The sequence below is a fragment of the Kwoniella bestiolae genome, chromosome 4, assembly GCF_000512585.2.
Source record: "Kwoniella bestiolae CBS 10118 chromosome 4, complete sequence".
Taxonomy (NCBI): Eukaryota; Fungi; Basidiomycota; class Tremellomycetes; order Tremellales; family Cryptococcaceae; genus Kwoniella; species Kwoniella bestiolae.
The window spans coordinates 591,575-613,780 of NC_089244.1; the positions used below are offsets into that span (position 1 = coordinate 591,575).

General features: G+C 46.8%; 6 protein-coding genes across 6 annotated transcripts; 2 read left to right on the forward strand and 4 right to left on the reverse strand.

The window, feature by feature from the left end:
• Nucleotides 1–624: 624 nt before the first annotated feature.
• On the forward strand, nt 625–2,132 carry I302_105777 (uncharacterized protein; the record flags this gene model as incomplete). The annotated part of the gene is made up of 3 exons (XM_019191529.1): nt 625–985; nt 1,062–1,238; nt 1,306–2,132. 3 exons carry the CDS (start codon nt 625–627, stop codon nt 2,130–2,132), a joined length of 1,365 nt encoding a protein of 454 aa, XP_019046159.1.
• Nucleotides 2,133–2,363: 231 nt separating this feature from the next.
• I302_105778 (uncharacterized protein) lies at nt 2,364–3,205 on the reverse strand (the record flags this gene model as incomplete). The annotated part of the gene is made up of 4 exons (XM_019191530.1): nt 2,364–2,469; nt 2,708–2,759; nt 2,825–2,979; nt 3,057–3,205. 4 exons carry the CDS (start codon nt 3,203–3,205, stop codon nt 2,364–2,366), a joined length of 462 nt encoding a protein of 153 aa, XP_019046160.1.
• Nucleotides 3,206–4,286: 1,081 nt separating this feature from the next.
• Nucleotides 4,287–4,619, forward strand: I302_105779 (uncharacterized protein; the record flags this gene model as incomplete). Its single annotated transcript, XM_019191531.1, has 1 exon — nt 4,287–4,619. The coding sequence occupies one exon, from the start codon at nt 4,287–4,289 to the stop codon at nt 4,617–4,619; it is 333 nt and encodes a 110-aa protein (XP_019046161.1).
• Nucleotides 4,620–5,132: 513 nt separating this feature from the next.
• Nucleotides 5,133–9,102, reverse strand: I302_105780 (uncharacterized protein; the record flags this gene model as incomplete). Its single annotated transcript, XM_019191532.1, has 9 exons — nt 5,133–5,943; nt 6,002–6,045; nt 6,096–6,210; nt 6,284–6,532; nt 6,597–6,951; nt 7,016–7,198; nt 7,267–7,632; nt 7,708–7,943; nt 8,051–9,102. The coding sequence occupies 9 exons, from the start codon at nt 9,100–9,102 to the stop codon at nt 5,133–5,135; spliced, it is 3,411 nt and encodes a 1,136-aa protein (XP_019046162.1).
• A 4,437-nt stretch (nt 9,103–13,539) lies between these two features.
• I302_105781 (uncharacterized protein) lies at nt 13,540–14,394 on the reverse strand (the record flags this gene model as incomplete). Its single annotated transcript, XM_019191533.1, has 1 exon — nt 13,540–14,394. One exon carries the CDS (start codon nt 14,392–14,394, stop codon nt 13,540–13,542), a length of 855 nt encoding a protein of 284 aa, XP_019046163.1.
• Nucleotides 14,395–15,230: 836 nt separating this feature from the next.
• Nucleotides 15,231–19,712, reverse strand: I302_105782 (uncharacterized protein; the record flags this gene model as incomplete). The annotated part of the gene is made up of 5 exons (XM_019191534.1): nt 15,231–15,549; nt 15,618–15,673; nt 15,748–17,440; nt 17,513–18,477; nt 18,534–19,712. The coding sequence occupies 5 exons, from the start codon at nt 19,710–19,712 to the stop codon at nt 15,231–15,233; spliced, it is 4,212 nt and encodes a 1,403-aa protein (XP_019046164.1).
• Between the last annotated feature and the right edge of the window lie 2,494 nt (nt 19,713–22,206).

Consider the following 22,206-nt stretch of genomic DNA (forward strand, 5'->3'; position numbering starts at 1 on the left):
TCTCCCCAGAATTATCAAAACTTGTCGTTATCAATCTTAGAAGAGAAGCGAATGTGTCTTAGATAGGATCATAGTGATACAGGAAGTACGAAACTACGCCGAAACCAAACGAGAAGAAGAAACAAAATCAAATTACAATTCAGTCTAGCCTAACCTGCTACTTCAGTACACAGTGTTCGGCTCCATCGTTGCCGTACGGTGGGAGTGGTCATACCCATTACTAAGGGATCCGATTCCAGCAAATCTTCCTTTTCGGTTCCTTAGCTGGACAAAACTTAACGGAGAGTCGTACTTCTATCATCTAGTGTAGATCTTGTTCTATCGTCATTCACCATTCCTCCCTTGCTGGTTTTGCTCGGAAACATATCAGCCAATTCTCCCATTCCACCTTACCTCTCCTGTATCCCAATACTACACAACAAGTGTATTTCATAACCTTTTTTCCCCTCGTCATATCTCATCTTCGCGAGATTATCCTTGTCTTCTTAGAGTAGATATAGAAGAACAAAAGATACCACCCATAGACCCTCTCGGGGTATAGAGGTCCATAGCTATTCTTCCCTTTACAAGGAAAAGACCTTGCAATAATTGAAAAATTACAACACGAACATCACTTGATACAAGATGGCTTCCTGGACCGGATCCCCAATAACAGTAGAAGAAGCGTTTCACCAAGTATGGAAGTCCTCCGTCGAGATCCAACCGTCTTTCTACTTCCCATCAACTAATCTACCTTCACCCGTCTCTTCGACCGAAGATGATCTAGCCACTGCAGAGATATTAGCAAGGATCAAGTTTGGGAGCTCGTCGCCTCTACGAGATTCTCGTAAGAGGTCGTTGACATCTTCCAACGGGGATGGCGAAGAGGATGACGTGAAACCTACGCTGAAACGGAAAAAGGAGAGTAGTGTCGAGAGTGTTGGTAGTGGTGGTGCAGGGGGCGCTGAAAGATGGCCCCCGAGAAAAGAGTTCGTCTATCTTACTTGTAAGTACAAGGCAATAATAGTTCTTGAATAGTTACGAGCGTGAATGTGCTGACTGATCTTTGGGTAAAATGATAGGCGTGGTGGCGATCCCACCTGTTGGTCGACAGAAATTACCTCTCTTCGGTAAGCCCTGTGGAAGAAACGAGATCATCGCCAAGGTAGTCACAATGGCAACCGGCGAGGGATGTTCCAGGAAACTCATATCCTCCCATGCACAAGTACTGAAAGGCAGGAAGGAGCTGAGCAAGCAGCGTGAGTCCGTCACTCCCCACTACAGATGTATGCGCGCACCTCGCTGACATATCTACCATTACTTCAGTTAGAGACCTTCTCACGACCGAAGAAGGGAAGAACACCGACGACGAAGCTGCTCCCACCGTCTACACCCTCGGTGCAGAGTGGAATTTCCCAAAATGCCTGAATAGGCTGATTGGTCTACCTGATAATTTGGATCTACGAACTGCTTCGACCCCTCCCCTGATCGCTCAACATTTCACGGAAGTGATCAAACCTCCCAAATCCAGCAAGAAAGAACGGGTCACTCCCGCCAATAAAAACAAACTAACAATCATGACCCGACCGAGCAAATCACTTTCACCCTCTGTGTTCTCCGCCACCACGACCTCACCAAGTATGATCAGCAGTAATGAAGATCAGACGGTGCATCTCCCAACGCCAAAATCATCTTACCTCCCTTCACCTTATCTTCTGGGTACACCCACTCCATACAGCTATGATCACGATCAAGACAGAAGGCCATCCTTACCTTCACCGAGCGATCTCTTCTCACCGAACTACAAGCTCTCTACACCCAGTCGAATGAATGTGTCTGAATGTATTGCTCCGCCCACTACCATCCCCCGAAGACCGGCTACTGCCAATGCGATTTCCTCTTCTACGACCAGACAACTACCTCCTCCCGAGTCTCCCATTTCGACCCGGTTCCTCATCGATTCTCCGTACCAGACTCCCCTCAGTTCAGCGAGACGGACAAGCGAATCTCACCTTACTGCGAGCCTTGGGAGGTCATCGTATGATACTTTCGAGAGGGAATGCCTCAAGATCATGGGAGATGCCAATAGGAGGATATCGGGAGTTTCGATAGAGGATATCAAGAGGAGAGAGAGAAACCAACAGCGGTGTTAGAGGAATGTTTCACAAGGAATCGAATTAGAAAGCGATGATTGTGATGCGGTTGTGTGTGTCAGCTTTGATCATAGGCTAGAAGGATAGACAGCCAGAAACTCGTTATAAAAGGGATCGACGATTCATAGCAGAGATATCAAGGGACACAAACGGTATCACCAGAAAACAAAATAAAGTCAATGAAAAAGGAACCCAAGCGATCAATGATCGAGGAGAAGGAGGGAAATGGATCTAGAGGAAACAACCCGAATCTCCACCAGCAGCTGAACCAGAGTTTGCCGATCCTCCGTTCCCTGCGTTTCCTGATCCGATGTTGAGGGCGTGTAAGTTGATTAGCCTGTGTTGTGTCGTGGTTGATCGATTGAAAAAAGGACATTTGTTGTGCGTTGTGTTGTGTTTGTTTTAGTAATTTGGTTGTAACGAAAATGTTGTTTATAATTTGGTTGATCGAGATTTGATGTAGTGAAGTAGTGGTTTGCACGTCCATGTGAAGCGATATATAATAATATGAGTGTGGATCGACAGAGCATAATATTGTCAGCAGGCTCAACTGGAGTCCAGATGGCTTCACTCACCCTCCGTAAGATTGTTCAACCACATTCCCACCATTCGCTTGACCACCGGCACCTACATACCCCAAAAGATTGTCTTGTTTTAGCCCGCTGCCATTCGGAGAGGCGTAACAGACATACCGGTATAAGCTGATCCACCATTCCCGCCACCCAAGAGATTGCCCAAAGTACATCCCGCCCCGGCGGCACCGCCAAGGGCATCACCAGAGTTGGCAGATCCACCTGATCCGGCGTTGTTGGATCCGATATTCAGGATATCAAGGTTGAGCAAGCCACTACCGAGCCGATCAGTCAAATACAAACATGATATGAGAATGGGAAGAGTGTCGAGGAAGAGAAGAACCTAACATACGCCTCGGAGATCCTCTGAACACTCCCACCAGAAGCCTGGCCGCCTACGCCAGTATAGGCTGAGCCTCCATCGGGGGAGGCGATAGGTGCACCAAGTACCATGGAGGTCAAGGAGAGGATAGCGAGGAAAGTGATTTTGGAGGCGAACATCTTGATAGTCGATATAAAAGTAAAAAGTGGGTTTGGTAGAAGTAAAATAGAATAAAGTCAAATAGTAAAGGTGGGAGCGAAAATTGAATAGCAAAGAAGAACTGAATCGAAAAAGTAAAAGTCAAACGAAGAGAAAAGAAAGCTGAGTTGATTGGATTGTAATGAGAAGGAATGAAATCCATTTTGACCCACGATATACACTGCTTATATATCTTTTTCTGGAATCACCAGAATACGCTTCTGGGTGTCATATCTGATAGACACTCGTCGAACTGGGCTGACGACGGCATCAGGCATGGGCGTCAAAGATTCGCATATCGACTGGGCCAGTTCTCAAAGTGTGAGGCATGAATTTTTGAATGAGTGCCACCATCCCACTCCATTCAGTCGTTTGACAACTGGACGCCTTGGTCCGCATGACGATTTATACGTTTGCCATTGACATGAACAATGATCCGCTTCGCTCAAGCGTGTTGTCAAGTGCTTTTTGGCAAAGGGGTTATTGATGGATCTCCTATAACTTAGTGAGACTGGACAATATTATAGAAGTTCATGAATAATACAGTACGATACATGAGCAATATGAGGTGGAACCAAACTTCTTACCGACAATCAAGGCAATGAAGCTACTTGTGGACCATGAGCCCCTGTGCAGATCGTTCAGTACTTGATCAGGGCACGAAGCGCTTGCACGATGCAATGCCCGAAAAGCGGCTTCCACGGGATTTTGACTCGATTGTTCAATCGAGTCAGACTTTACTGTAGCCCTCCATTCGCTCAAAGAAGCAGTCGTCCGCCTCACAGCCAGTGGATGGTGCTTCACTCGTTGGTCGAGCGACCTTCAAGGGAATTTATGAAAGGATGTACAGTGACATGTTGTAATTTTTACATGAAGATATTATATCATTGCAGATGACTCGATTAGAGATGACTCGATCATGATTTTGTACACGATTACACAAGTTATAAATAGACGGTCCAATTCAGATTGACCGCTTATCGCGCCCTCTAAACCCTAAACTCAAAGACAATCTAACGCATATTGATATATCTGACCGTACAACCTCCACAACAACACACAATGTCATCAGCATCCACAACCTCGCTCAGCCCCCCAACCTCGCTCTACCCCTCAACCACAGCTACCGCCCCATCCTTCGCATCCGCTTCCGATATCGAGAGTGGCCCCCTATACTTCCTTCCTTGCGGACTACCAGACCACAACGATCCCAGGGCGAGAGCGATTGCCCCAGGTGATGGGGGCACTATCGGTGTAGGAGATAAGGCTGATTATCTGGCTTTTCGCCGATTACCTGTGGGAGGAAATGCGGCTGGCAGTGCTGGTACTTCCGCTTTGAGCGAGTTGCCACCTTCGGCGTATAATCAAGGATGGTCCACCGCAGGTACGGTCTAATCTCTGAGGAGTTTCCTGTGAGCTCATGTGAGAAGGGCGAGGGCGACATGTGAGGGAGGACAAGATAAAGGAGAGCTCTTCGTGTATAGAGAATCGTACTGTTTGTGTTTGTTTCTCTAAGGACGGATCGAGGGGTTTTTTCATCCTATTTTCACAATGTGATTTTTCCCCTCGATCTGTCCAACCTTCTGACTAGTTCGAGGTTTACTGTATTTGAAAGATGCATTGACTCATTCGTATTCCTCGATTCTGCTTCACTAAGCTGCTCATTCGTTCATTCATTCTTTCATACAGATTCGTCGCGAATGATGGATAGTTGTTATGTATTTTGATGACTATAAATCTACTTATGATATTTTGCAAAATTACCAAAAATCCACTTGACTTCCACCACTTCAAGCTAATTTTCCATTCCATTTTCGATCAAAGTCCTTTTTATCCCATTATATAACCCTAAATCCCTCCTTCAGCCAAACATTCGACCAACCGTCCATTATCTTCCATTTCACACATCTACAAGAATTTATAAGGCACAAACACATGCGTTCCATCCTCTTTCAACAAATATTGACCTTGACCTTGACCTTGACCTTGGCCTTGTTCGTTCTGCTGGTAACTCCCATTACCGTTCCCATCTGGCATGATCTGATTGGATTTCAGAGGTGGCGGGCCCAAATGAGGAGGCATGATATTACTGGTGTTGTTGGTGGCAGTAGTGTACACTTGATATTTCGGTGAGGTCTGTTGTCCCATCATATGTTGTGGGGGATTATACATCCTCGGGTTGGATTGATCACCATCGCTTTGATTCGAGTTTATCCAATTTCGATAAGCTACGTTATCACCCTCATCGACCGGGTCTAACATCCCCCCAGAGCCGGACGAGGAATATGCGTTACGTTGATCATTCGAGGTAGGTATATATCCCCTCATCAGCGCTATACCAGAGGTGTCAAAGGTAGGTGAGACTATAGCTGGCGAGGTGTAGGGCGGTGAGGTGGATGACGGAGTCGGTTCACTATTGTGTGATGATAGTCGATTATGATGACTGTGGTGATGGTGATGCACGTGTTGATGCTGATGGTGGTGTTGCTGGTATTGCTGCTGAGGAGGAGGCGGTTGAGTTTGGAACGAAGATTGGGGATGATGATTGGAGTGTGAGCTTGTCGTAGACCTCGATTGAGCGTCGGATTGAAGGCTCATTTGATTGTTCTGATTTTCACTGGTCAATTTGGCAAGATCTGATAATACAGCTTCCCAGGTACCATCCATTTGAGCTTGATCGGCAGACATAGACGGTCGTTCTTGCCACTCTTTACGGAGACTACAAGATAACTCACGTCAGTACGACAATTCGTCTGTACAGCAGTATTTCAACTTACTCGATAGATCGTTCCCATGCTTTGGCATGTGCCCACCTCAACTCCTATACATCGCAGTCAGTTTCGCGTTCCAGCAACTATACTATGAACTCACATTAAGAGCCCTGATACAGATCTGTATATCTTCGTCGGACCCTCCAGATCGAGCCAGCAACATGGCAGTATAGTATGTTCCATCTCTAACGAGACTTGCGTCCCATTCAAAGAACCTAGAGATGTGGAGCAATATGCATCAGCTGTCTTGTTCAGTTCGTGATTCGTAATTGGCGACATAGGACATACCTAGTCCCGACATGTCTTCGCACAATTTCCATGATCTGCCTAGTCTGTACTTCACATTTGCTTTTAGATATATCTAGCAGATGTTGAGCGTTGACCAGATCATTGTGCATTGCTTCTGGCGTAGAGGGATTGGATTCAGTTATAAATGCCGTGGTCTGCGCTTGGGCGAGTTTCGATATTCGATCTTCTAGATTGTTCCTAATAACATTTTGAGCTTCGAACAAAAAGATCTTCCATCCATCTGCGAACCTATCGACGCAAGCTATGATTAGCTACGCCTGTAATACTGTTGCGATCACGCAAGGAGACACACCTGATGACTTCATCGCCTTGAGCAAAAGAAGGTCCAGAGGAGGAAGCCTCATATTTCAGCTGATCAAAATCCTCCCAACATCTTTCCAATGCTTCCCACGCTTGTTTCACCAGATCACCATTCACCGCTGTACGTCGTTTCGCCGCTGGTCCCGTCAAGGCTTTGTTGATTTTCCGACAAGCCAGAGCGAGATTGATAGGAGCCGTAGCGAATCGACTCGACAGTCTGAATGCTGCAGAATCTCGAACCAGGGAACGGTGATCTATAGAATCTTGCATAGTTTCCAAATCTTCGTCATCAAGGTGCAAACGACCACCTTTCAAGCCTGTGGTGATACCCTCGTGTACGAAAGCATCTGAGAACCAAAGCCTCTGATGTCAGCTTTCTCTCCCTACCAAACAAGTCATATGGCAGCTTACACCAGTAAATCCTGACTCTGACTCGTACTAGATCTTGACCGTCCAAATCATCGGAGCCCCCATTGACTCCGGCTGTTCCACTGGGCTGACCATCGTAGCCCATAGCAACGAACGAGCAGAGCGTGAAAACTTGTGAAATAGCGGCTTCATACATCGACAGTCGTTCAACGGGAGAAGCAATACCTGCACAAAAGGAATAGATATTAGCAGGTCCTTGCAAGTCGGGGATTCTAATCTGATCCGACACTTACCATCGGTCAAAGGCAGAACCAGTAATAAAACTCTGACCCCATCCCAAGTAGGTTTTCTCATCAGACCGTACTCATCGATCTCTTTGAGAATGATCTCGATCACAAATCTCATCTTCTCCTTTCTCTTCTGTCTATCGTTCTCTCTGTTCATCTCCGCGTCGCCTGGGCTTAGCAGGCTGATGCTTTCGAGAGGAGCCCCACCACCTTCTGGAACGTCGAGTTGACCATATTCGTCCACACCGTACGATACCGCCCAAGCGTATAAGACATGGCACAAGATAGCTCCTTCGGGACCCATGGCCGATGCCGTGGGGATAGGGTTGGATAGGTACCTTCCTATAAAATTCTGAGGGTCAAGGACAGGTCCTGCAATGAGTGAACATTAGATTAGTATACAATTCCGGATACGTTTATACTGGGAAGCAAGCAAGTTGAACATACGTTGGACCTGGAACCTCCTAAAGAAAGCGGAATCAAAGAACTCTTTCGTCAAGTCTGGTATAATCTCGCCTCTGTCCACCGCTTTGATAGGACTTAAAGAAGCATCCGAAGAAGGTTCGCCAGTCTGATGAGCTACTGCAGCGCTTGCAGCGGTCTTACCGAAGAGCATTTCGATCTCTGATATTCGTTTTCCTCGTCGAAGTTGCTTGGCTGCTTTCAGAGGGGCAAATTCATCTCTGTGCGTACAGCAGAAGATCAGTCAGGTGGCCACCATCCCACATAAGTGACGGAAGGTTTGGTGTGGAAAGTGAAATGGGTTTATCTCCCTGCTTTCTACACTTACATGCAGTTTAATCCTCTCTCGATACAGTTGGTACACGACACTTTCTTCTGTTTGGATACACCTTTATTCCTACTTGGTCCTACCCCATCTGTATCCTCCATGGTGGATTTCTCGGCTGCTTCCTGCTTATCCTTCAAATCGCACTTCACCCTTCTATGCCTGCACGCCCCACAAGCTGTGAACTGCTGTCTGGTGGTCTTTGATCCTGCCTTCTCCGCTTTGGTGGAAGGACCAGCTGAAGCGTTGTTCTTGGCATTGCCAGTAGGGATGGGTGCAGGGACAGTGGATTGCCAAGCTTGATGGCTGTGGTCGATCGGCATAGTCGATACTAGATTCTGGGGTGGTTGAGATTGTTGATGCTGTAAAGTAGAAGGAGGAGGGAAGTAATCTACCATAGCTGTGTTTTGGGAAGATCCGCTGTCCATCGGTATCGGTATGCCAGTTGGGGTGTGTAGAGGCGGGAAGTATTCTGCCATATTGGGATTATGTGATGATCCACTGCCCAACGGCATCTCGTAAGGTGACAGTATCATCGGCTGTTGCATCTGCTGCTGATGTTGGTGCTGCTGCTGATGATGATCGAGGTACTGATTGGGTATGTGATGTTGATGGGGTGGTAACAGGACAGACGGTCCATCGTGTTCTAATTTTGGTTGAATGTTGGAATCGTAAGGTTGAATCAATGTCATATTGACGGGTGGACCGGGAGGTTGATTCTCAGCTGCATAGAAGATGTTGGGAGGTGGTGGAGGTGGGTAGTACCCTTGTACCTGTTGTACCTGGTCAGACTGCTGATGGATGTGATGGGCGTGAGGATGACCATGTTGATCGTTAGAATAAGAATGAGGAGGCACATGTCCATAAGGATTTTGAGGTAGGTTGATTGCTGGTGGTCTTCCTCGTTGATTCGATCTGCTCTGCTGAGGATCATGATTCTGGGTTTGATGGGGGTAATTCGATCCCTCTGCATGAGGGTAAGGTTGGGGCATCTGTTCATTTTCCCAATCCACAGTGACAGTCGTAAGCAGGAATTCCTCCCACCAATTGGGCATGTTGAGACGGGTGAGAAGGATACGGGGTGAGGTAAGAAGGGATGAGAAGAGATAAAGAGGGTGGGACTGTAAGAAAGGGGGAATCGAGATATGAAAGATTATACTCACTTGGATAATATTTTGTGGTTTCCATTACCCTTTCCCTGGCTGTCCTTGTATCGTTGTGTCCTTGTATCCTTTGGAAGAGATCTTTATTTTTGATGATGTTGATTGTGATTCGTTTATTCTTGGCGCGAGCAGTGATTTCTAGGATTAAAGTTGGAGTGTTTCGGTAGTGTACTACGATTGTACTATTGCTGTCTTCTCCGAAGGGAGCACAGGTATTTGTATTTCCCTTCGCTCGATTTGTAAATGGGGTGACGGTCAAGGTCGCCGAAGGGGGGATGGAAGGAGATGTGATATCCGAAGAGAAAAGGTATGACGACGACGGAGAGGGGGGTTTTATCGAGATACCCTTTGAGCACTGTTCACTGTGATCGTGATGATGGGGATGGTGATGGAGACAATAAACGATCAATGTTTTATGGTTTTGATGGTTGAATCCGGATGGATCTAGAACTGGTTCTTTTGGTCGTTTAATTCAAATCAAACCCGATATTGCAATGTAATGTATCTGATTTGAGATGTTGATGGTGATGGTGATGAGAAGCGTATCAGATTGACATATTACACTATACTAGATCGAAGAGGACATCGTTAGCCTCTTGTAGCATGAACATGGACGGAATGAGCTCCGACAGTGCACCTCTTGACGGTCCCAATGCATTGACGAGGGATGGAGGATTGAAATTCACTTTGACACACACATAACCACATTGACACATACCTTTGAATGTATGCTGTTTCCTGAGTTGACCTTGGGCTTGACCTTCCTTTATATTGATTGATGATGTCCGACGAGCTCAATTCATAAGACGAGCTATCGCACTTGCATTTCGAACGATTATAGGATGATAATCTTTAATCTATCGGACAAGTTTACTCCGAGACTGCCCAGAGATAATGGGTCCGACCGCTAGAGTGATGCAATTCAATGTAATGTAAGGTAATCTGATCTGATCTTTGACGAGTTGATGATCAATGCACAGATAGATTCGTTATGATTATTGTCCTTGTTCAGCTGATGCTGACAGAGTGGGGCGAGGTGCGTTTGGGGCGTTGCAAGGGACAGTCTCCGGATGTATGTCTACGTCGGGTTTGATGGGATTATAAGAGGGCGTCGAAGAAATATGGTTTGAAGTTGTAAGTTGCAGGTCTGGTGTGTATGCTGATTTGTTGTATTGATGGTGATGGTGGGTAGACCAAACGGACAGATAACCGAGAACGCAGCGGACAGTCGATCACTTTGCAGAGTCGAGTCGAGATTATATGATTCGGTCGGATCTTTTTACAGTAGGGAAGACGGTGATTTACTGAACGATGCGTTTCGTTTTTTACCCACTGGAACTTGAACTTGTTTGACGCCAGGACAAAAGGAAGTACGTAGTTGTAGCTGATAGGTCCTATGGGAAAGGGAATTCGAGTTGGAGTTGGAGTTGAGGGAGTAGTGATCGTAAGCTCCTCTCTTGTCTTGTCGATTGCTGGAATGTGAAAAAGTAGAAATGTGGAATGTGAAGGTGCCGAGTCTAGCCCAACTGAACTACAAATGCCAACTGGTTCCGGCAAGTTCGGAAATGAGACACACAAAGATAAAATACCACTATACTGGTAAGACTAGACTGCTGTAACAGCTCCATTCGTCCTCGCACTCGCAGAGAGAGAGAGAGACATCTTTTCGCAGTCAATCAATCATTGCATAATCGAAAAGGTCATGTTTGACCGTTAATCTGGCCTAAATCACAGTGTAAGCAGATCAAACATAACATTTTTTTCCTGATCCTCTCTGGTCACCCTTTTTCTTCACAACCACGTTACCTTTGACATAAGTCAACATCTCGGACATATATCCACGGTTTGGTGCGATCTACACGATGATCTTCTCATGTCTCAGCTCCATGCTCCAACATCCTTTCATGCATGCATAAGAGGGTATGACACCTCCAAGAGGTATGTATGAGCGCCACTGAAGTATACTTCGTGGGTTTTGTACGACACCGAGCAGACAGCCCAAACAGAAGAGAGAGAGAGACCTAGACTTGTCTTATTTTCGGGTAAATCACAAAGTCAGCTTACGAGATTTTAAAAAGCCCCCAAGAAGCTCCACTCTCAACTTCTTTCTCACGTTTAAGAATGGCACGCGCCTCAGCCCTCAGGGTCGTATAGCTTCTGGCATCGTACCTTCCTCCCTGACCTCTGATCTCAACGAGGATTCAATTCAATTCATTCAATTCATCCAATATTTGATCGAGACCTCCTTGCAGAGGACAGCAGCCAGTCCATTACTACTGGTGACTCACACTTCACACGATCTGCCCCGATCTCATGACACTTGACGTACTGTACTTTCAAGGTGTTTCGTCTCATCCATCACTATACTGTAAGAGCAGCACGGACGGTGGAGCTTTGCTCTCTCTCCACTTTCAAGAGAAAGTAACATGGTGGCGTTCTGTTCCCAACGCCATGAATATGCGAGGGACGTACGACATCTGTATATCGGCGAAAAGGAGTTGCTGTGTGTAATGCATACATATCATCCCCTCCTCGCCCGCTCATACAGCCGCAGTCAGTATTGGACAATATATCTGATACTTCGGGGGCACATACACAAGGTTTTAAGGGCTATCTATGCAACTACTGTGCTGAAAAGATACGAACGATAAGTGTAACTTTGTGAAATCGATAACACATCCAGAAGTGACCGACTCGATGGATGGGAAAAACCATGCCGTTACCTATGACTCGGGCTTATATCGCAACGTGGGAATTTACGAGAAGACTTGTCTTCACGTTATGTATTCCTCTCTGACGAAGGAATGTCGATTCGTTCATACAGTAAGATCTTACTCACTGTACACCGGTGTACAGCAGATATACTATAACACAAAGGGCAAGTAACATCCACCTTTCACAGGTATCGATGTGATGACGAATTTATAACATATCAGATCGTCGGTCAGTGCCAGGGTCATCTGAAAATTGCATAACCTGGCACACCCTCTTGGAAAAAGTGCTAGATCGAGACCGGAGGGACCGGAGGTACTCTGCGGAATAAACTGAAGGGCGATCGCCTGGATGGAGATTGGCAATAGCCGTGCTCGACGTACAGTTAGATCATGGTAGATCCTATCGATCATAAAAACGATGCTGTACTGCGATCCGCACCCAAGTGTGATGATAATTGTCATTACGGCCGAAACCCAATGCATAACTTAAGCTTTGTTCGGCTCCAGCAAAGCTTTCACCTTGAGGGATGTACGGTGGCGTTGCCACCCCTTTTTCGTTCTCTTGGAAAGCTCATGTACATACCACAAATCTTCTATGCGCTCTTGTATGTGAGTGATTTGAGCTGAGAAATGGATTCCTGTAAAAGGTTGTACGCGAGGGGTCGTGGCAGTACATCTTCCCCGGCAGTAGCCAAAGTGATCGTTCCACTATCGTTGAATTTGGAGAACGGCAAATGGCAAATGGCAAATGTCCACAAGGGGAGGGAGGGAGAGGTCAGACCAGACACTAGCGCCACCTGCGCAGTCATCTAGTAATCCAATCCAACGGAGGCGGGAGTATTGTGCTCGTGCTCCAAACATTGGCCTATATACGTAAAATGGCTGACCTCTCCATAATCCGAAAGATATCGCCAGTGGTGCTTGGATGTGCGGGGACAGAAACCGATATCAGAGTGTACGGAAGCCTTGGCAATCAGTCTCAGTACTCTGAGCTGCTGTTTTCCGTATACTGTAGACAACGGTATTAGTGAGCAAGACTCCCCCCACCTCCTCAATTGTCATATCACCGTCCCATCGATTGGACTATAGCTGGACTGTACTTTACTCAGATCACTTTACGTCCAGCCAGGATAGCACTCTTTTTCATAGACTTAAGAAGACTAGGGAGGACAAAGTGTATCGTCATTCGACCCAGACTGCAGCTTTGGGAATGACAGGGACCACAAAGGGCCATCTCACTATATTTGCTGATATTAGATTCGACCGCCTGATGGGCCGTGCAAAGACGAGGCGAAAAGTTAAATTCAAAATTAGAATCAGGTCAACAGGACAAGAGGACAGGGAGGCAGGGATCAGAGCTGACTTTGAGAGATCTTCAGAAAAGTCATTGCTGCCAAAGAATGACGTTCATGCGCGATCATATATACATTTACTTCAGAGCGGTGAGTTCGATATCACCATCTCAAGGGTCAACCTATCAACTTCGTTGTTCAATCTCGCTATATTCAGAGGGAAGGTACCAGCCGATGTCAATAGCAAGATCAGGACATCAAGATCAAACCAAACATTATTGATGACCCCACAATCGGTGTTCACTCCCACAAAGGCTCACAGCTCATCCATCATCATCGCTGGTCTCATCACCACTCGCAGACCTTCTTGACCTCCTACCTCTCCTCTTCCTTCCATCACCATCCCCCGAACTCCTCTCGCCAGATCTACTCCTACTCGTACCCCTCGAGCCTCCTCCCCCACCCTTCCTAGGCAAGTACCTGTCCTTACCATTCTTCCTCATCGTCTCAGCGACTTTACTATACACCGTCGACTTCTGATCCTTGGCGGTAATATCATCCCAAGTCAATGCAGCAGATTTAGCGCTGGGTTTCCACTTGGGATCGGTCTCCCCTCCCTCTCCCTTTCTATAGCGCTCCTCAATGATATGATACTTCATATCATCCTCGCTAGTCCCAACAGAGGTGATAGTGACTCTCGTGGAGTCATCAACCATGAACCTTTCTAGTTTCTTCATTTGTGGTTTGGAGCTGGATCTAGATCTGGAACTGGACCCAGACCTGGATTTGATTCTTGATCTAGATCTGGACTCAGACCTGGATCCGGATATTGCTTCGTCCTTGTCGATCTTCTTATAGAGCAGTTTATGCCCTTTATTATCGCTGGATTTCAACTCATTAAGACTCATGGCTTTCAGCGAAGTTGAAATTGACTCATCCTTGTCCTTGTCGCTGTTATTGAAAACATACCATTTCTTCCTGTTCTTGGAATCTCGCTGAGAGGTCGACGGCCAATAAGTGAGACTGGCTTCTCTCCCTTCTTTGGTCTCGTACGTGAGTGTCTTCTTGTCCGGTCGAGAGGACGAAGACCTTCTAGAAGATCTAGGAGATCTAGATCTGGATGATCTGGATTTAGCGGTGCTTCGGTCAGTCTCGGACGCCGAGGACGTGTCGCTCATTGCTGACTGTGCTTCTGTAATGTATATATAGGAACAACCTAAAAGATAACCATGTATAAAGTATTGTAAGTGTGTGTGTGTGTATTGAAGAAAGAAAAGAGAAGAAAGTGAAAATGTAGTGGCGAGAAGAAGATGTAATCACCTCGTTTATTTACGTACATGTACAGATCGACTCGAATCATCAACTCGAAATATCATATGCATTATCGAGTCGAACAACCACACTCATCCTTTATACCTCGACACAGCTTACTCGCCCATGACGACAACTCCGCTCTTGAGACGAGACATGAGACATGAGTCGTCGACAAGAAAGGATGCACCCAACAGTTGTACTGGCTACAATGTTAACAGGTCTGCAAGGATTCGAATACCTAAACGCAAGGCTCACAGTTCGTGACGGTATCTACTGTACATGTTTCTACTTTGCAACATGATGACATCATGTCCTCTCAGCAGAATCTATTTCGTGAGGGTTATACAGCGCTCAGCGTGTGATACAACTTGAGCACGAGTCCGGATCCAATCTCACCTGAATCCTAATGATTCTCCTTCTTGTCCTTGACTACTCAAGTCAGTGGCTGTTAGTATCGCGCTGCTCAGAGCAATTTCGCAATATTGCATACGAGGATCTACTATACCAAACCCAGTCTAGTCATACAATCAAACTCTCACTATACTTGTATCTTATTCTATTTCAAAAAGTCATGACCAAAATGAATTAGATCCCATCGGATCACTCAAAGAAAACAATTAAAGAAACAAACAAACAAAAAAACAAAAACAGCAAATCCCGACCTGACCAATATCTATCTCTCATTCACGAGCGCATACGACTAACCGCTCGATCCCCCACCCATACTTAACAAACTCGTCATACTGGTCCCCAAAGGACTAGGATCATTAGGCACCGAGCTCGGTGCGCTACCCATCCCCACACCCGACGTGTCAGATAGGTTTGACACATCCACAGAAGACCTTCTAGCCTTCTTACCTCCGCTCGTACCGTTTGTCGTAGTCGATTTCTTACTATTATTCCCAGACCCGCCATTGTTTCCCTTGGTAGAAGGTCCGTTGGTAGATGATGATGATGGTCCTGAGAGACTGTTCTTCCTTGAACCGCCTTCACCTTTTGGTCCTGGACCTGCTCTGTTCCTAATTGCATGATGTGTCTTATCAGCATCCATCCATCCGCTTATACTGTAGGAGGATTGATAACTCACCTCTTCTTGATCACATCAGTCTTAAGCGACAGAGGTCGAACCACACCGTGTAGTTTCTATTTGAATCACACCAAAACACCAATCAGCACCCTCTTTTATAATCAAACTTTGGATGGAAAGACCAACTCACATAGAACAATCCACAAGCATTACACAAAGGCTGACCCTCGGGATCCCTCCTCCAAAGCGGCGTATTCGTAGTCTGACAATTCGTGCACATCGTAGGTGATTCACCCGTATTGATGATCGACCCGGGTCCACTCTCAGGTTCAGGCACACCATCATCGTCCTCCACCTCCTCACCTTCTCCATCTTCGTCTTGGACCTGGGGTTGTACTTGCGGCTCTTCATTCTTCTTCGACTTATTCGACCTACTACCCTTCGTCGTCGCGCTCATGGACGTATTCTTATTATGCCCTTTAGTCAGCGTACTTCCCTGTCCCTGCGAGGGGATCCTGAGTGTCTGGAGGTTGGGCGAACTATTCGATCTGACTGGTCCATTCCCATTTCCTGAGAAAGGTAATGAGGGAGGAGGCATCGATGATTTATCTTTGTTCTCCACTGTCTTCCCACCCACAGATTTCGGTAACGGTTTGATCGTGTTCCCACTCTGACTGGTAGTAGTGCCAGGTGTAGGTGCGCCATTCAAACTTGCAGGCGAGATTGCGTTGGGTGAAAACTCGTTGTTTCCATTTGTCAACAATTGGTTTTGCAGGGCACCTAAAACTTGAGAAGGATTGATATGTGTGAATGGCGAGGCCGCTGAGTTGGCGTTGAGGTACAGATGCATCAGTTGCTGGAAATCGAATGGATTATCACCGCCAGGTTGAGAAGATGATTGTTGAGGAGAACCAATATTTGATAACGACAGACCCGCGCCAGACGCTGCGGAATCGACTAAACCGAATGCTGAAGGTGATCCAAAGGCAGATGTATCGGCAGTAGCAGGTTGACTTGATGCCCACTCGGCGATCTCCTCGGCAGTAATCTCAGACATGTTCAAACCCTCGTTGGGTGCAGGGGTGGTACCACTCGCAGCAGCGATATCGAAGAAATTATCGTATGACTGAGGGAAGCTGAATGTAAAGTTCGATGTGGGGAAACCAGTATCTCCTTCAGGCAGTGGCATAGTTTTTCCATCTCTAGGTGAAGCTTCCGCCTGTCTCTTTCGGGGGTTGAACTGCGATGTAGGTGAAACGCTAACATCTCCCTCTTCTTCATGGGCTTGCACGGTATGATCGAAACTCGTCTTTCGTACTCTTCGAGGTAGGTATCCATATTGAGGGTGGAAATTCTCTTCCGTTTCAGAGTATAATCCCGGACCATTGATTCCCGGTAGATGAGGTTGTCTGTCCCTTGTTGTCGGACTCAGACCCGCTGCTAGGGCCGCTTGGATCTCGTCCAAAGTGATAGCTCCATTTTGAGGTGCCGACGCAGCAAGCATATCGAGTGGATGAGGTTGTTTCACAGACGGTTGTATATCGAGGGGCCCTTCCTGCAATGGAGGCATGGTATCGGCCAAACGAGATGATCTCGAAGGATGCGATCTTGAAAGACTTGATCCGGCTGATCGAGGGCCAGGAAGATCAGGTGCCTTCCTAGTGGATGCCGCCCACTCAGCCTGAGATGGCATATGTAATCCCATTTCCGCCGTGGGTGTCCCACCAGAAGCGAGCAGTAGATGAGCATGCTGTTCGCTGAAGGGGTTTTGCCTGAAAGGTAGCGCAGACCGTGACCTGGATCGAGACGATGCTCTCCAATCTATATCCATAGGTATACGGGATCTAGATCGACTAGCCGCACGCCAATCGATATCCATACCGCTGAATAACAGAATGTCAGTGACCCATAATCTCCCAATAACCCAATTTAGATGAACCAGGATCAAGACTCACTCTGGCGATGGATTACTAGCAGCTCCAGCAAACCCAACAATCCTTGACTTCCCTTTCGATCTACCCCTTTCAGCTTCCACGTTCGGCGTAGTCTCCGGGAGGGCATCCCTGGATTCTTCAACTTCCGCTATATACTCTCTTGCCAATCTTTCCTGCTCTTCCCTCTCAGCTTTTTCCTTCGCAGCAGCTTCCTCCTCCTTTTTCTTCAAGGTCAAATGCATCATCCTCCAAGTGAGGTTTTCCATCCTCTGACCATTAGGCAATACCTCCCTAGCCCGAGCATAGGCTTTCCAAACCTGAGTAGCTAATGGGTCCTTCCTAGCCATCTGTTCCGGCGATCCCACTTCAGGTAATACAGGTGACGTGATATCGCTCTGCGAAGGTCGTCTTGTCACAGGATAAGAACCGACATGGCTAATTGGCGGAGTAGCGAGGGGAGTAGTGGGTGCCCGACCATGTAAGAAATCGTCGTTCAAGATATCATCCACGATACTGACATTTCTTCCTTTCTGTGATCCTGACCCTTCAGGTGATGAGACATTCTGGAAATAGCCGGGCGTGGGCGCATCAGCAGGCATCGAAGGCCAATTTGCCAGACCAGCAATTGGATCGTGATTGGGTTGTTGTGTGTTCAATCCCATCGCTAAGCCCATACCCATCCTGATGGCCATCTCTAATCCTGCTGTCCCATACTGTGCTAGATGTTCGATAGATAACCCGGCAGGCAGGGGCGGGAGACTGTTCAAATCGATCCCTGTGTTGGCGTTGGCGTTGGCGTTGGCGTTGGCGTTGGCGGAAGGTTCAACATGCGGCGCTTCAGAACCTGCTCGAGAAGGCATCTGAGAAGGCGGAAGACTACCAGGGTTGCTAGGCAGACTAGGATATCCTGGCGCAGGAGGTTGAGGAGCCTCTCGTCGACGAGGAGCGATAGGAGGATATCGGTTGGAATGAGAACCGACAGATGCCTAATTCATGTCAGCCACGAGAAATGGGACAATGTATAAGGCAAAGAAGAGCTCACTTCAACAGGACTATTGAAACCACCAAAATCACTACCTCCGGGAGTCGTTGCGGGTGTTTCTACGTATCCACCTAATCTATCGGGTAACGGCCAAGGCGTCGAAGGTGCTGTCGAGTTCTTTCGCTGAGGTTGTTGGGACGTCTGATATTGCTGTGGTTGAGGTTGATACTGAGAGAAGTTGACATTACCATAACTCCCTGGAGTAGCGTATCCAGTGAGGGAGGAGATGGAGTCGGAGAATGAACCAGATGGAGGCGGGACTGAAGACTGGTACATGTTGTTGCCGTTGAGGGGCGGAGAGGTATTGTTGTTCTGTTGATTTTGCAATCGTCGACTGAGGAGACTTGTGCTGTTCTGAGAGTGAGATGGCATAGATGGGATAGATGAAGCTGATGATCCTTGAGTGGGGAAACTGCCCCCGAAGTCAAACGATGCACCATTTGTCGCCTTTTCCTGGCTTTGTTGTACGAGTTCGGCCAACGTGTCGAATATGCCAGGATCTACGGCATTTTCATCTACGGGTGCAGGTTGGGAGGATTCGGGTGCTAACCAATTACTGGGATTAGGTAGATTGGACCAGTCGAAAGCTGGTTGATTCTGCAATAGGCCACTGTTGTTCATGTTGGTCCAAGGAGAGGGAGGAGGATCGAGAGGAGTGGTCGATAATGCAGGTAAATTCTGATGAGAGTTTCGTTTGTTGGTTGATGATCGTGCATACTGAGAGTTATAGGACGAAGGTCCCAACGAGGATGGTCCCCCAACGGAAGAAGGACCAAGTGAAGATGCTTGAGCACCGAAGGAGAAAGCGTTCCCACCTGCGCTTGCACTCAATGCTGCTATAGGATCGATAGGAGTGAGCGGAGTAGGAGTGGTGGCGATTGATGATTGATGATAAGAGCCTTCTCGGGAATGGTGGCCTGCGCTAGTTGAAACTTGAGGGAAAGAAGGATATGGTTGAGAGGGGTAGGCAAAGGCTCCTCCATTTTTTCGATTGATGGGTACAGCAGGTGACATGGATGGAGTAGAGGGGTTAGAGTGGCGTGAAGAGGATGCAGATGGTGGTCGTTCAGGTTGTCTTTGATTTCTTGGACTAATATTCTTCTGTTTCCCTCCTCCTGAGTCTACAGTGAACGGTCCCTTCTTGCCCCCCGACGAGGTTCTCCAAGGTAATTTATCCATTTTCCCAGAAGAACCGGTGCTGCCTGTGTGGTTGTTCTGCTGTTGATGATGTCCTACACCACGGTGAGAACTACTACTGCTGCTGGTGGTACCGGTAGCTTTGGATCGACCAGAAGCAGGACCTGGCTGAGCCGGTGCAGGCTTGATAGGTTTGGGTAAGAGCGGTCTTAGCTTTTGTGTTGTTGTGCTGCTCCCGGAATTGGTTGATACAGGTGAAGATTTTGATGAGGTGGTCGAATGAGGTGAAGGGCCCGAAACGTCTGGTGATTGGGCCGAGGGGGAAATTTTGTCGGTTGCTCTACTTGAGGAACGGGATTGGAGAGGGATTTATGATGGGGGCTATAGAGGAGAGTGAAATTGCGGAAGTGTCAGTGAGGGAAAGAACGGAAGTCACCATGGGATCAAAGGAGATGTTGTTTGAAGATACCGACAAGTGGGGGAGAAAGGGGGAAGGCGGAAATATCACTTTACACAATGCGGCAAATGCTAAGTGCGTGTGAAAAGAAGGTATATATACAACGAAAAGAGCCTCCATCAAAGGACAACTTGTATCTCTAGAGATCACTGGTACTACTATGCGTAAGACGAAGAGATGGCAGCGAAAGGGAAGTTGTAGAGATCGTTTACTTCGGAAAGCCGAAGATGACCACTGTGAATGCGAACAAGATCACATCTCGACGTTCTCGCCGAGGTAAAAGGAGAGTGATAGTGAAGCCTACGAGGAGGTGGGCGGTATGACAGGATAGATGTGATGACTCACAATTCTTCAACCCCTTCTTTCTGGACTTTGGCTCTTACTACTGTTTACTGTTTCCCCTCGTCTCCTCTGATGACAGTACGGTAAGGTATGGATGATTGGTGGACGTGTTGATGTAAAAGGTTGCGGATACTGATGAAAAGCTGCGCACGGATGTCTAGTCGGATGTTGTTATACGATGTGAACCCAAAGGGATGGTTGTGTGTAAATTGTGATAGTCTCAATTGATCGGAAGAGTGGATACTGCTATATCCTTAACCTTGATTGAATTTGGATTGGTACTGGTACTGGTATATTCCCACTTCTGGTCGATATATGATGAGAGGACGTTGCTTTGGGAGGTATGATGTATGAACAGTGACTAATGATGGATGTGATCTAGAATTGATTGATTGATGTTGAAAGAGTGTGTATGGATATTTTCATTGACTGGATTGATTTGATTTATTTGGAATTGTCTCTGGTCTCAACAGCAGCAAGTAAGACTAGGGAGGGTTTCAAGGTGGCGGCGGAATACCAGTAACAGGGTGATGATGAAGCAGCAGAGGGAATCGTAAGGGTAAAATGCTCATACACTTACTGCTACAGTAGTCAAATGAGTCGGGAACAAACCACAGAACGTGACAAAACCCTTTTCATATCTTGTGCCTGTTGACGTTTTTTACCCTTTTAGGACATTTTTGATTTTTTCACGTTATGCCGATCGGATATACTGTACCCACTCTGCTATACGAGTACTGCAGTGTTGGATTTACTTCTCGTTGCTCGACAGGCAGCAGCAGCAGCAACAGTAACAGCCCTACGAGACGACTACTACTGTCGCAGAGGGTGAGCTGTGCGGATGTAGATGTTCGAGTCAAATCCACCCCACAACATGCCAAAAACAAACGATCGTATCATAACAAGTCGTGTGTCATACCCTTCTACTCGACCTCCATCCCCTACCTTCACCTGACACTCAACACAAACCTGAAAATCTTAGGATACCCAGGACATCTGAGCTGGATTATCGTAACTATGACTATAGGATCTATTTTTAATTGACCGACCCGTGCTCAGGTCTGTACAGTACATTACGAATAACCTATAAGTTAGAGTGGACCTGATAACTTGCGAGATGCTTCATCTTAGCGCCGAAGAAGCATCATAGTCAAGTCAATTTTTGTATTGTAACTCAAATACCACCATCGAATACACTACATCACTAGAGAAGATGACTGCAATACTGTAGTAACTTATTCTCCTTAGAGAGTGAACCTTTATTTGATGCTCAGAGTACATATAGTAATATCCTCCAGCAGAGAGTATCATGTTCAATCGTACTCACAGCCGCTCGTGCCTCGTTTTCTTTCACTCTCATCAAAATAAGCGAGAAATCCTCAAAGAGAATAGCCAATGACCCATCGTTTCGACAGTCACATACAGTAATGAGTGACGTGTGAGGACGGTACATCCCTCGCTTGGAGATAACATCACGTTGTAGATGTTGTTTAATTAGACATAACCCCTACAAGGCGTGGTCTGCTCGTTTAACATGGTTTAGATACTACTCCAAGTAGTAGCAATTTGACGCCATCGTAAAAAGCCAAATTCGAGCGTACAGCAATAGATAGGCTTCAACAGAGTATCTCGAGGTATGAAAACCTGTTGTACACTTGAATGGCACGAGTCGACTGACGTACTAAGTCGACTTGATCGACAAATGACTATAATGCATGATACATAAACAGGAACCCA